This window comes from Dromiciops gliroides, chromosome 4 (assembly GCF_019393635.1).
Source record: "Dromiciops gliroides isolate mDroGli1 chromosome 4, mDroGli1.pri, whole genome shotgun sequence".
NCBI classification, from domain to species: domain Eukaryota; kingdom Metazoa; phylum Chordata; class Mammalia; order Microbiotheria; family Microbiotheriidae; genus Dromiciops; species Dromiciops gliroides.
This window is the reverse complement of record NC_057864.1, coordinates 448764395-448777276: the sequence shown is the minus strand read 5'-3', so window position 1 is coordinate 448777276 and position 12882 is coordinate 448764395. Positions and strand designations below refer to the sequence as shown.

At 44.3% G+C, this 12882-nt stretch overlaps 1 protein-coding gene across 5 annotated transcripts in view; it reads right to left on the bottom strand.

Annotated features, from left to right (window-relative positions):
- Positions 1 to 2278: 2278 nt before the first annotated feature.
- Positions 2279 to 12882, bottom strand: part of ZNF697 (zinc finger protein 697) — a 46531-nt gene continuing 35927 nt past the window's right edge. Inside the window, exons 1-3 of one of the 5 annotated variants that reach the window (XM_043964455.1) lie at positions 7577 to 7708; positions 7293 to 7488; positions 2279 to 6017 (exon numbers count right to left, since the gene is read on the bottom strand). In XM_043964455.1, the coding sequence (XP_043820390.1) occupies positions 4618 to 5931 (1314 nt within the window). In that variant the 5' untranslated portion in view covers positions 5932 to 6017; positions 7293 to 7488; positions 7577 to 7708 and the 3' untranslated portion in view covers positions 2279 to 4617. Of the gene's footprint in view, positions 6018 to 7292; positions 7841 to 12882 lie in introns of those variants that run through there. The other 4 variants (XM_043964451.1, XM_043964452.1, XM_043964453.1 and 1 more) reach the window with 4 other exon arrangements.

Here is a 12882-nt window from a genome sequence, read left to right as displayed (position 1 = left end):
TAACTCCTCTGCCTCAGTTATCTCACCTGTAAAAGGGGGTAGGGTGGGAGAGATAATAACAGCACAAACCCTAGTGTTACTCTAAGGATAAAAGGAAACTTTTTTTTTTTTAAACCAAGTGCTTTTCAAAAAATTAAGCACTATAGAAATGCCTGCTATTTCATCTGAAACAGAACTCTGAAATTCCTCTTCAATCACAATCTCCCTCTGCCTTTTTTTTAAAACACAAGAATTTAACTGCATGTATTTAAGAGTTTTGTTGTCCTTATTTTTGCCCAATAAGGTGGTAGAAAAATGCACATGTGCTAACATATCCACCCACCCACCCATGTATATGCACACATATTTTTCAAGAAAATGTTGGTAGCTTTGAGAGTATTTTCAGACCATTAAACCAAAGAACACCTTGGGTAAAGTGGGCATCAAGGGCATGGAAGGCATGTAAATTGAGGGATGCACAAATGCATAGCTCCACCCATCTGACATAGAGGCCTGGCTCACCTTAGGAAGGTCTAATCTCACACTATTAACTTGAATAAGAAATCATTCTCTCTAGATCATGAGACTGTCTAGTACCAAAAAAAACTATAGCTAGTGATCCCCCCCCCGCTTTAAGTAAGCCTGTTAGCAGAAGAGAAAATAATCCATAAATACTAAGTTCATCGACTGTAGGTCATGGCTAAGAAAGGCAAGCACAATCATTTTTTGCCTGTCGATTCTTGCAGTAACAACAGAGACACCAGTCATTCGATATTCAACTTATATCTTCCATAAGGGACTGAGGGCAAGACCTGTATCTAGTTACATCTTTGTAGCACCAGGGTACCGTGGAGTGTGGAATGCCTTGCATACTGTCTGGGCTCAGGAAATGGCATGTTGAATTCACTGACCTGAATTCACTCAGCATTTGTCCTCTCTTCCATATTGAATTGTGACAGGAATGAGATATTGAATGACCTGTTTGTGGAATCTTCCAAATCACCAGTCACTTTTTAGTAGTGGTGCCCCTTTGCACTGATCAGAATAGGCACTTTAAATGACAAATACTGCAACCAGTCATGTGCTCAACATCTTATGAATTTATTAACCAATACATTGTACTGGTAGCCAAATACCAGAACATTGTCCAGAAAACCATTTATTAAATAAAAACAACCTGAAAACAGTAAGGAAATTCCATGCCCATCCCAGCCCACCCCCAACACAAAACCTATTATCCTGAAGCTCTTTAAATGATCATTTTCACAAATGACACTGCATTCAAATGTGCACAAGTTCAAAAATGACAGTTCAGATTGTCTAAAAAACAATTCTTAATTTATATGACACATGCATAGCCTCTGTTGAAGCTGGAGAGATCCCACGGAGGGGCTATGCAATAGCTCCAGGCTTCAGAGTACTGGTAGAAATTCTCATCTTGTTTGTTTCCAAATCCATGCACAAGCTTTGAAAAAACCGCTTAATCTCAGTTAAAACTACTTGACTAAACTCCTAAGGAATTCAGATTAAAAAAAAAAATTGACCCTGTGGTGATAAATGGACTGATGGGTAATCATTATTTTCATGTTGCTTAACAAATTCAAGGGTGCCACAGAGAGGGTATGCTTAAGAACATTCAAGAAGAAAACTAGAGACATAAAACCAAAAACTTTGGGAGGACCAAATACAGGCATATGCTATACAGATGAGTTCCTGAAAGGTTCCATCGATTGTAAAAATCGAGTCAATCAGGAGAGAAACCTCTTAGACCAATTTTAAGTAATTAGACCTTTATCTCTGCCCCCCTCCCCCACTCCATCCCTTTTGATTAAAATGTTTTGTTTACTTAAAGTAGGGTAAGTTGTAGCTGACTTTTCTGTGGGAATGAGACAAGAAGTATAGGTAAATGAGATCCAAAGCAAGCTCCCCTCTCCAACTTACTTCAGTGATAAATGTCCACGCTCCATTCCCTCTTCCCTGTCTCTCCCCTTCTATCCCCATCCCTCCCCCCACCCCCCAAAAAAAAACATTCTGGAGAAGGGGATGATAGGAGTTGATCTCTTGAGCACTTCCTTTTAAACAAAAGTATTAATGCTATAAAAGCAGGGAAGCAAAAGGCTGGCTTGATTCCCAAAACTGGAGAAATGGCCCATGATCAAGAGAGGCTGTTATTAAATAATAAACAATGTAGCCAAGAGACACCCAAAAATGAAGCTCCAGAAGTTTTTCCCTGCCTTAAAGCTATAAATTTAGACTGTCAGGATAAATTGGACACCTGATTTGCTTTTATTACCTTTAGTTTTGTTTTGGTTTTTTTTCGGGGGGGGGGGAGGGGAAAGCCTTCCAAAATTCCATTGATAATTCAAATGTTCATTTGCACCTGTGAGACACGAGTGGTACAGTTACCAGGGCATATGCAACAGACCAGAATTCTCAACTCAATTCAATTAAAAATGAAATGTTTAAGTTGATGGGTTTTTGTTTGCAGTAGTATAAACATGCCCTTTTTGTATAGTTCCCTTCAAGTTCTCCCAGGATAAAACTGCCCACATTAATTCTAAGGAAATCCTTAGCCAACCTGTGCCAACCCTGTCAAGAGCTTCAATGATAGTCTTGGAGTTGGAATTCCCAAAGCAGAGTCCATGGGAGATAAAGGGCACTTACTGGTCCACTTTATTTTTAACTTGTTCCCCTTCTAAAGGTGTTTTTGATCCAGAATGCTTTTGTTAACACATGGCTAAAAAAGGCCAGTCTTACACATGAGGTAATGCCTTCCCTGTTCCTTTCTAGATTAGCCCTAGATTTTCCCAAGAATTTAGAAAAAGCACTCGAAATAGGCAACAATTTTCCCAGTTAGTCAGAACTCAAAGCAGAGAGAGGCCAGCCTAGATCTATCAGATGTACCCTGGCCTCTCTTGGGGATCAGGTTTCCATACCTTGGTCTTCTTTAACACAGGGGATAAGGGGCAGCTAGGTGGCACAGTGGATAGAGCACCAGCCCTGGAGTCAGGAGGACCTGAGTTCAAATCCAGCCTCAGACACTTGACACTTACTAGCTGCGTGACCTTTGACAAGTCACTTAACCTCAATTGCCTCACCCAAAAAAAAAAAAAAAAAGAAAAAAAAAGGCAGGGGCTATAATACTGATGGATCTCACAAGCAATGTGATGAATGGCTCTGCTAACAAAAATGATACACCTTTCTAAGTATAAAAAGTGCTATTTGGCATTTGTGTTAGCACCAACAGGATGCAATCTTTGCTGGTGCTACCTAAGTGTTTGCATTTATACTTTTCCCAACCACTGCCCACTGTGGTACCATAAAGAAGGTCTTCTTTTAGGGAACATCCCCCACATTTCTTCTGTGAACTACCAACAGAGCAAAGCTGGACTGTGGAGAGCCCAGGGTTTCTCCTTCGCCTTCAACTGGGGAAGGCAAGAAGTGAGAAGCAAAACGAGAGAGGAATGAAAGGAAAATGAACTTGGTGGATTTGCTCTCCTGGGATCCTCAGAGGAGGCCAGCAAAGTGGGAAAATGCCGCTGGAGTTTCCACTGCCGAGATTATCTGAGGTTTACATGAAAAAGCCAGCATTATACTGTACTGAGGAAAAACAAACCCAGAATTCCAGATTAGGGCCGCCTCCCTTCCGTTAAAGTTACACATGTGTGGCCTCATATAAATCATGGACCTACTACTCAAACTCCAAGACAGAGGTGGGGTATATTTGGTACATGGGCAGAGGACCAGGTGAGGATACCAGAAAACCGGTAGCAGAAGCTGCGCTGGCTATAAAAGCCGAAAGAAAGCAAATCATGAAGTGGCTCCGCTCTCTCTCCACAGATACTAATTTCTCCCTTGAAATGTGCTACTTTTCACTCCAATTTCCCTGGAAGCCTCAAAATAGCAGCTAAATATGGCCCAGGGGAAAAGGGATGGATGGAGGAAATGAAACTTTCCCTTCCAGTCCTAATGTGACATTTTACCTTCCTTGGCTGAAGAGGGAAAAGTTGAAGAGGAAGGATTTGTAGATGGCTATAGGGAGTCCTGAGGGGGTGGACCATTAATTAATTATTAGAGCACCTGTTAAAGAAGGATCCTAAACCAGGAAACACAAATCACTGCCTCCCTTTCCCTTCCTGCAGTTTTTCTCTCCCTCCCTTCACCTCCATAGTAACCACACACTTCCCTGATTTAAGACCCTATTTGCTGTCTTCCTCTTTTTCACTCCTTCCCTCTCAATACTAGCCTTCTCTCTTCCCTCCCATCAGTCTCCATCCCCTTTCTTGGTGACTCCAAAATGACCACTTTAATGACCATACCCAATAAAGGACTTGACTGTGTGGCTCATTCCAACCGCCTTTCTTATGAGAGGGAGTAAAGGGGCAATTACAGATCTCTATCCTGATTTTTTTTTAATTGAAACTACTAGAAACTCCCCCCCCCAACCCTTCCTCCTCAAATGTCCCCATGATACTTTGGGGTTCCACCCTTTACTCCATAAGCCTCCCCAGAGAATATCCAACTTTCAGGGACTCCCTGTTTTAGAGAATATGTGCCCTTCTCCCCACATGCTCACTCCCAAACTGGTGACCTTCCACGTCCCACCCCCACCCCCATCCATATCACTCCCCACAAACCCTAGCAGAGGTGCAGCTTCTGATGCTGGGCCAGGTGGGTTTTGTAGCGAAAGCCTTTCCCGCAGCTGGTACACTTGTGTGGCTTGTCTCCAGTGTGGATGCGTCGGTGGCGGATGAGGTGGGAACTCTGGATGAAGCTCTTGCCACACTCAACGCAGGCATAGGGCTTTTCTCCAGTGTGGGTGCGCTGGTGCTGGGTGAGGGTAGAGAAGTCACTGAAGCGTTTCTCACATTCTGCACAACCGAAGGGCTTCTCCCCAGTGTGCACCCGGAGATGGTTCACCAGGTGTGAGTTCCTCCCAAATCCCTTGCCGCATTCACTGCACACATAGGGGCGCTCCCCTGAGTGAGTGCGCTTATGGGTGAAGAGGTGGGAACTGACACTGAATGTCTCCCCACACTCAGAACACATGTAGGGCTTCTCTCCTGTATGTACACGCTGGTGCTTCACCAGGTCTGAACGCCAGCTGAACCGCTTGCCGCACTCCCCGCAGCCGTGCGGCTTCTCACCAGTGTGGATACGCTGGTGATTGGCCAGATGAGAGCGCCGCATGAAACCCTTACCACACTCCCCGCAAGCAAAGGGTCGCAACACAGCCGCCCCTGCTCCATTGGCTGCGGCGTGGGCCCGCCGATGGCTCAGCAGGTGGGAGCTGAGACTGAAGGCCTCCCCACATTCGGGGCACGAGTACGGCTTTTCCCCTGTGTGCAGACGTCGGTGTTTGAGCAGGTCTGCCCTCCAGCTGAAGCTCTTGCCACAGTCGGAACACAGGTTGGGGCGTTCGCCCGTATGCAGACGCAGGTGGTTTGTCAGGTATGTATTGCGGCTGAACCCTTTACCGCATTCTCCGCATCGGTATGGCTTCTCTCCTGGGGCTCGGGGCACCAAGGGCCCTGTACCCCCCAGCCCCACCATCCCCACCACTCCCCCACATTCTGTAGCAAAGCCATAAGGCTGGACACCAGCCACTGTGGCCGCCTGGGCTAGGCGATGCATGCGCTGGTGCTGAAGGAAGGCTGTGCCGGGGCTGAAGCTTTCGCCACAGTCGGAGCAGATGGTGGGAGCTTCCATGATGCTGGCCATCAAGCTGTTGAGCTCTCCAAAGTCTACAGCCATTGGGTGATGGAGATGATGGAAACGGCGCTGAGCAGATTTGCCCTCCCGAGGGCACTTCCCTATGGAGAGGCGTCTCCTCCAAGGTGGGTTCCGGGGCTCTTCCTCCTCCTCCAGGCGGCTCTCTCCAGCACTCTCACCCTCCTCCCTGGGACTCTGGGTTATGCTCTCTGACTCTGACAATCCTGAGAACATCCCCATCTCCACCACCTCAGGATCTTCCACATCATCTTCATTTTCCTCACGGAGAGCTGCCTCTTCTTCCTCACTGAGCAGCCTGTCATCTGCTAGAAAAAAAACAAAAAACAAAAAAAGAAAGAAAGAAACCCAGTAGGATTTATTTTTCTTTGAATTTAGGGGAATTTTTTGTAAAACTAAGTGAAGTCAAGCACTAATCTTCAAAAAATGTGTATGATATCCCATCTCAACCCTGTCTCCATTGTGCTATTCCCAACATCAACCTCCCATCAAATCCTTTTGAAAAAAGGACTGGGAGAAGACAAGACTCATGTAATTCATCAATAAGACTCAAGGGAAGGCCCGTGACCCCACTCAATCCTCAACGTGAAGTGATCCTGCCTAACTGCTGTGCCCCACCCACCCTAGAGTCCCTGCTAACCAGAGAAAACTCAATGTATATTTTCTACCTTTGGACTCTTGGAGCAGCTGTGGAGAGGAAGTTACAGGCAAGGGAAGAAGGTGGTCATTCAAAAAGCCTCTCCACACCTTTCCAAGGGAGTCCCAACACAAAATAAGGATCATAAAAATAAGACTATGCTCCCACCCAGGCATAACAGAGAAATAAGCAATAGGAAGTACCAAGCACTTTGCAAAATACAATGAGTTGTTCTATATGTCTCAATGAACCAAGCAAAGAGCCTGGAGATGGAAAAGCCAAAAAAAATCTCAGCCCAAGTCTTTGGCCATTCACACTCTGGGTGACTTTTGGGAAAGTCACTTCACCCCTATACCTCCAATTCTTCACCCCCAAAGATGGGGGAAAGGAAGAAGTGGAGAGAGAGAAATGAGCTTAATGGAAGCATGATCATGGGACTGACCAACTTTACCCTCGGACACCGTCTCCTTCCCATATTTAATCTCATCATTACAAAACCAAAAATGACTGTGAAGCATATTTTGCAAAATGCTACATCCATGGGGGAAGAACACAGCTAGAAAGTGAACACAAAGAGCAAAGCTAGAGGCCCAGGTTAGAGGTCCAGGCCAGACCTCATCCAATTTTTTGCTTCTTATTCCCAAGCAGAAGGTATTATGAGAATTAAGCCCAAGGCTGCTCAGTTAGGCAAAGCTGCATGCCTCTCTGCATTGTAGGGGTTGGAAGAAGAGGCTAGGGATGTGTTAGAGGAAAGAAATCCATTATCTTAATATCCCAGCCATGAAGTATGTTGGATAACTTCCGTACCCTGGGAATCCAGGAGGTCTAACAAAGCCAGCCAGTGTTCTAAGACACAAACTTATGAGGACTAAGGCAAAGCATACCCCCTTCAATCTAGGAAGCAGTTACAGCTTCCTTCCACGTAAGGCTCTTCCCCCATACCTACCAGCATCACCTCAATCAGGTCTGGATTGAGGATAGGAATCCACTCTCGGCCCGACACTGGAAAGGGCTAGGAAACTGCAGAATCCGGGTGTTACGGAAGGAGATGCCAAGCTGGGTCTCCACAGCATGTTGGTGGTACTGTAGCCCATATTGCCTCAGTCTCCCCCAGAGGCCTCATTCAACACCTAATGCAACTGCTGGTTACAATACTAGAGGAGTTAGAACTGAACGTACTCAGGGCAGCTTCAACGGAAATTCCAGCTTTAAATAGGATGCTCTCCTCACCTGTGTAGATGTCTGTCACCATCTCCCTCTCCTCTGAGTTCTCCTCTCTGTATTTCTCGTCCAGCAGGTCCGAGCCCACCTCCCTCTCCTCCGAGTCGTCCTCTCTCTCATCCATGTACTGCAGGTCTGAACCCATCCCCCTCTCCTCCGAGTCCTCGATATCTGAGCCCATCCCCCTGTCCCCTGAGTCCTGGAGTTCAGACACACCCAGTTCTTCCTCTTGTTCCATCCGGGAAAACCAGGCCAGGAATTGATCAGAGATTCCTGCTCACATACGAAAAATACACACAAACACAAAAAATAAAAGGTTAAATCACTTTGTGGGAGGATTGCATCAATTCCATTCAATTAATTCAATGTTAACTCAACAAACATTAAGATTCTACTGTGGTGGGACAGCTAGGTGGCGAAGTGGATAAAGCACCGGCCCTGGATTCAGGAGGACCTGAGTTGAAATCTAACCTCAGACACTTGACACTTACTAGCTGTGTGACCCTGGGGCAAATCACTTAACCCTCACTGCCCCACCAAAAAAAAAAAAAGATTCTACTATGGACAAGGCACTGTGCTAGGGATGCAAAGACGTAACACAAGTCCTGCTCTCAAGGAACATACAAATTAACAAAAACTGGAAGAGATCAAGGATGCAAATAACTATGATATACAAGAGGTTGATTAAATGCCATGAAGAGATGTGATTCTAGGAATCTAGAGGAAGTGTTCTATGAACATAAAAGAGCTCACGTTCTAGGCAAAGGAGAGTGTGACACTAAGTTTCATGGAAGAGGTGGCACCTGGGTTTGGCCCTGAACAGAGGAAAATTCATTCTAGACATAGGGAAAAGCAATCGAAGGCACAGGGAAAGAATAAGCAAGATGAAAACGGAGATGCAGGGTAAGGCCATTTTAGCAAAGATGTATAGTATGTAACAAAGAATAGTCTGCGATCATACTGGAGAAATAAGTTGGAGATGGATCATGATGGGCCATGGATTCAAGTCAGGGGTTTGCACTTTATTCAGTGGGCAACAAGAAATCTAGGTTTTTGTATAGCAGAATGACACAACCCTAGTGGTGTTGTGGAATAACATTTGGGCAGCATTTGAGCAGAGGATGGATTGGAGAAGGAATATATTGGAGGAGAGAAGGCTAATCGGTCTAGTTAAGAGTCTATGGGGGCAGCTAGGTGGCGCAGTGGATAGAACACCGGCCCTGGATTCAGGAGTACCTGAGTTCAAATCTGGCCTCAGACACTTGACACTTACTAGCTGTGTGACCCTGGGCAAGTCACTTAACCCCCATTGCCCCGCAAAAAAAAAAAAAAAGAAAAGAAAAGAAAAAAAAGAGTCTATTATACTTTAGGTGAAAAGAGACAAGGTTGTAGTGGGAATGGAGCACCACACTGGATTCAAAACATAGTAATAGGGCTCTGAAACTGGGAAGCGAGAAGGGACACAATGAAGAGAGAGAAGGAGTTAATAATCAAAGATGACTCCAAGGTTATAAGCTTGGGATACTGGAGGATGGTGGGAAATGGAGACCTTAAGAAGATGAGGCAGGATGCTATCATAAAAACCTGGAAAGACTTACATGAACTGATACAAAGTGAAATGCACTGGATACAAAATAACAGTGATACTGTAAGATGATCTGCTGCAAATGACTTAGTTATTTTCAGCAATGCAATAATCCAAGATAACTGAAGGTCTTGTGAAAAATGCAATCCATCTACAGAGAAAGAACTGATGGTACCTAAATACAGATGGAAGTATATTTTGTTGTTGTTAGTTCCTTTTTCTAAAGTTTTTTTTTGTCTGCTATGTTTTGTTTTGTTTTTTTGTTTTGTTTTGTTTTTGGGGGGGCGGTTTGCAGGGCAATGAGGGTTAAGTGACTTGCCCAGGGTCACACAGCTGGTAAATGTCAAGTGTCTGAAGCCGAATTTGAACTCAGGTTCTCCTGAATCCAGGGCTTGTGTTTTATCCACTGCACCATCTAGCTGCCCCCGTCTGCTATGCTTTGCATGACTGCACATGTATAACTTATATTGAATTGCTTGAGTTCTTAAGCGGGGAATAATAAGGATGAGAATTTGGAACACAAAGTTTTAAAAATTGATGTTACAATTTGTTTTTTTTGGTTGTTTTTAGTGAGGCAATTGGGGTTAAGTGACTTGCCCAGGGTCACACAGCTAGTAAGTGTCAAGTGTCTGAGACTGGATTTGAACTTAGGTCCTCCTGAATCTAGGGCTGGTGCTTTATCCACTGTGCCACCTAGCTGCCCCTGTAAAAACAAATTGTAGGGGGCAGCTAGATGGCGCAGTGGATAGAGCACGGGCCCTGGATTCAGGAGGACCTAAGTTCAAATCCAGTCTCAGACACTTGACACTTACTAGCTGTGTGACCCTGGGCAAGTCACTTAACCCTCACTGCCCTGCCGAAACAAAACAAACAAACAAAAACCCAAACAATTTGTTTTTATATGTAAGGTGGGGGGAAAATTCCAAATTTAAAAAAAAGATGAGATATAGTCTTGAGGAAAAAATGATAAACTTTGTTTTGGATATAATGGGTTTGTGGTACATCAAGGTGGGACTCTAGCAGTGAGCTGGAAATATGAGAGCGGTACCTGGGGAAAAGTCGCTGACAGAGAGATAATGACTGAAGCCTTCCTTAAAAGCAGCTGAGACTGCCAAAAGAGACAATGTACAGAGAGAAGAGAAGAGTGTCTAGGACAAAATCTAGGCGCTCGTATTTAAGAGTGGGTACAGTTGTGGAGTCAGCAAAAGAGACAGAGGAGTAATCAGAGTGAGGTAGGACCATAAGAATGCAGTGATAGAAGCACTTTATGGAGCAGATAGGATAAGGAAGAAGAGGTTAGTAAAAAAAAAAGACCACTGGATTCGTTTACTGGGAGAACACTGTTTCAGTACTGGTGAGGCAGAAAGCCAGGCATCAAGGAGGTTAAGGAAATAGGGCAATAAGTGTAGAAGACTCCTACTTGAAGTCTGGCAATAAAAGAGAGGAAAAAGATACAAGATGATAAGCAGAAAGCAAAGAATACTCAAGGAAAACCTTTTTTTCAAAAGGGAAAGTAATTCTAGAGCATGAAGGTAAGTTCTAATTAAAGAAGGAAAGGCAAAAGAGATGCAAAAGAGAGAGAGGCCATGAATAATGGAGCAAGGAAAAATTGGTAGGAGAGGACTGAGGGTAAGATCAAAAGAGAACAATAACAACAACAATAATAGATGGCATTTATACAGATTGGCAAAACATCTCACTGGACTTGAAAATGCTGCCCAAACCCAGTCACTTGTCTCTTAGAGAAGCAATCAGAGAAAGAGTAAACACAAGTCATTGGCAGACCCAGAAATTACAAGATTCTTGGGCCAGGCTACTTTCCACATCACCTGGATGTCTCTTGCCACTATTTCTTCCTCCACCCATCTCACAAAATGAGGCAAGCACTTCTCCTTCCTAAGACCTAAATGGTCTCATTCTGTCCCATCTTCTCCAGCAGATGGTCCCCCTTTATCATCCCCACCTTCACTTATCTCCAATCTCTTCCTGTTTAATGGCTGCTTCTGATGCCTATAAACATGCCTACATCCATCCCATTCTCAAAAAACCTTTACTCAACCAATCCATTTCTGTTACCTCTTGTTTCTTATCTTTTTTTCCCCCTTTTGACACTAAATTCCTTGAGAAGCCCATTTTAAACCCATTACAATCTGGCTTCTGACCATATCAATCAACCTAAACTGTTCTCTCTAAAGTTATCATTGATCTCTCAATCGATAAATCTAATGACCCCCCCCCCCCACGGCCTCAATCCTCACCCTTCCCGGACTCACTGCAGCTTTTGACAAGGTTGGATCACCCCCTTCTCCTTGATACTGTCTTTTCTCTAGGTTTTCATGATACTACTCTTCTGATTCTTTTTTTTTTTTTGTCCTTTATTCTTGTTTGTTTTTTGGTTGGGCAGTGAGAGTTAAGTGACTTGCCCAGGGTCACACAGCTTGTAAGTGTCAAGTGTCTGAGGTTAGATTTGAACTCAGGTCCTCCTGACCTCCAGGACCAGTGCTCTATCCCTGATTCGTTTTCTACAGATCTCTACCTTTATCTAAGTTTGCTGGATCTTTATCCAGGTCATGCCTGTGAAAAGTCGGTGTTGCCTAGGGCTCTGTTCTAGGGCCTCTTCTATTCTCCCTTTGGTTATCACCTACATGCCGATGATTCTCAAAATCTACTTATCTAGCCCTAAACTCTCACTGACCTCCAGTCTCCTACCTCCAAATACCTCCTGGTCATCATGAACTAGATGTAGGGTAGACATCTTATGTTCAGCAAGTCCAAAACTGGATTCATTCTCTTTCCCTTAAGATTCTTTCCACTTCCTAATGTCACTTTTATTGTTGAGCCTACCACTGTCCTGTCAAGTTACCCAGGCTTGACACTTAGGTGTCATCTTTGACTCTTCATTCTCTTTCATACACACACGGCCCCCTCCCCCAATTCAATCTATTGTCAAGACCTTTTGATTTTTACCTTCGTAACATCCCTCATATATGCCCACTCCCATCCTCTGACAGCTGGGTGGTACAAGTGGATAAATTGTCAGGCCTGGAGTGAGGAAGACTCATCTTCCTGAGTTCAAATCTGGCCTCAGACACTTACTAGTTGTGTGACCCTGGGCAAGTCACTCAACCCTCAGTTACCTCATCCATAAAATTAGCTGGAGAAGGAACTCCAGTATCTTTGTCAAGAAAATTTGTAATGGGGTGATGAAAGGTAGGACATAACTGAAAAACAACTGAACGATGACAATAAAAAACCTCTAATACTTCATCACCTTGGTGCAGGTGCTTATCACCTCATACCTGGACTATTACAGTAGCTTACTGGTTGGTCAAATCTCTTTCCCCTCCAGTCCACCCTTCACTCAGTTTGGCAAAGTGTTCTTTCTAAAGACCTTAAAGGTCTGAGTATGCCTTGCCCTACCCCCATAATCTCCAGTGGCTCCCTATTACCTCCAGGATCAAATATAAAACCCTCTATTTGGCATCTGAAGTCCTTCCAACCTGCCCCTTCCCCGGACTTTCCAATCTTCTCACACTTTATATTCCATATACTCCATACAACAGCGTCAAACTCAAGGAGAAACAAGATCCCCACGGCCGCAGACTGACTTAGAAAACCATAGATTAACACTATGTCCTATCATCATTTTACTACTTTGGTTACAGGCTAACTACAGTTTAATCTGGTTTGGGCTGCCCTCCTGACCCTTTTTTGCCCAAGACATTTTTAT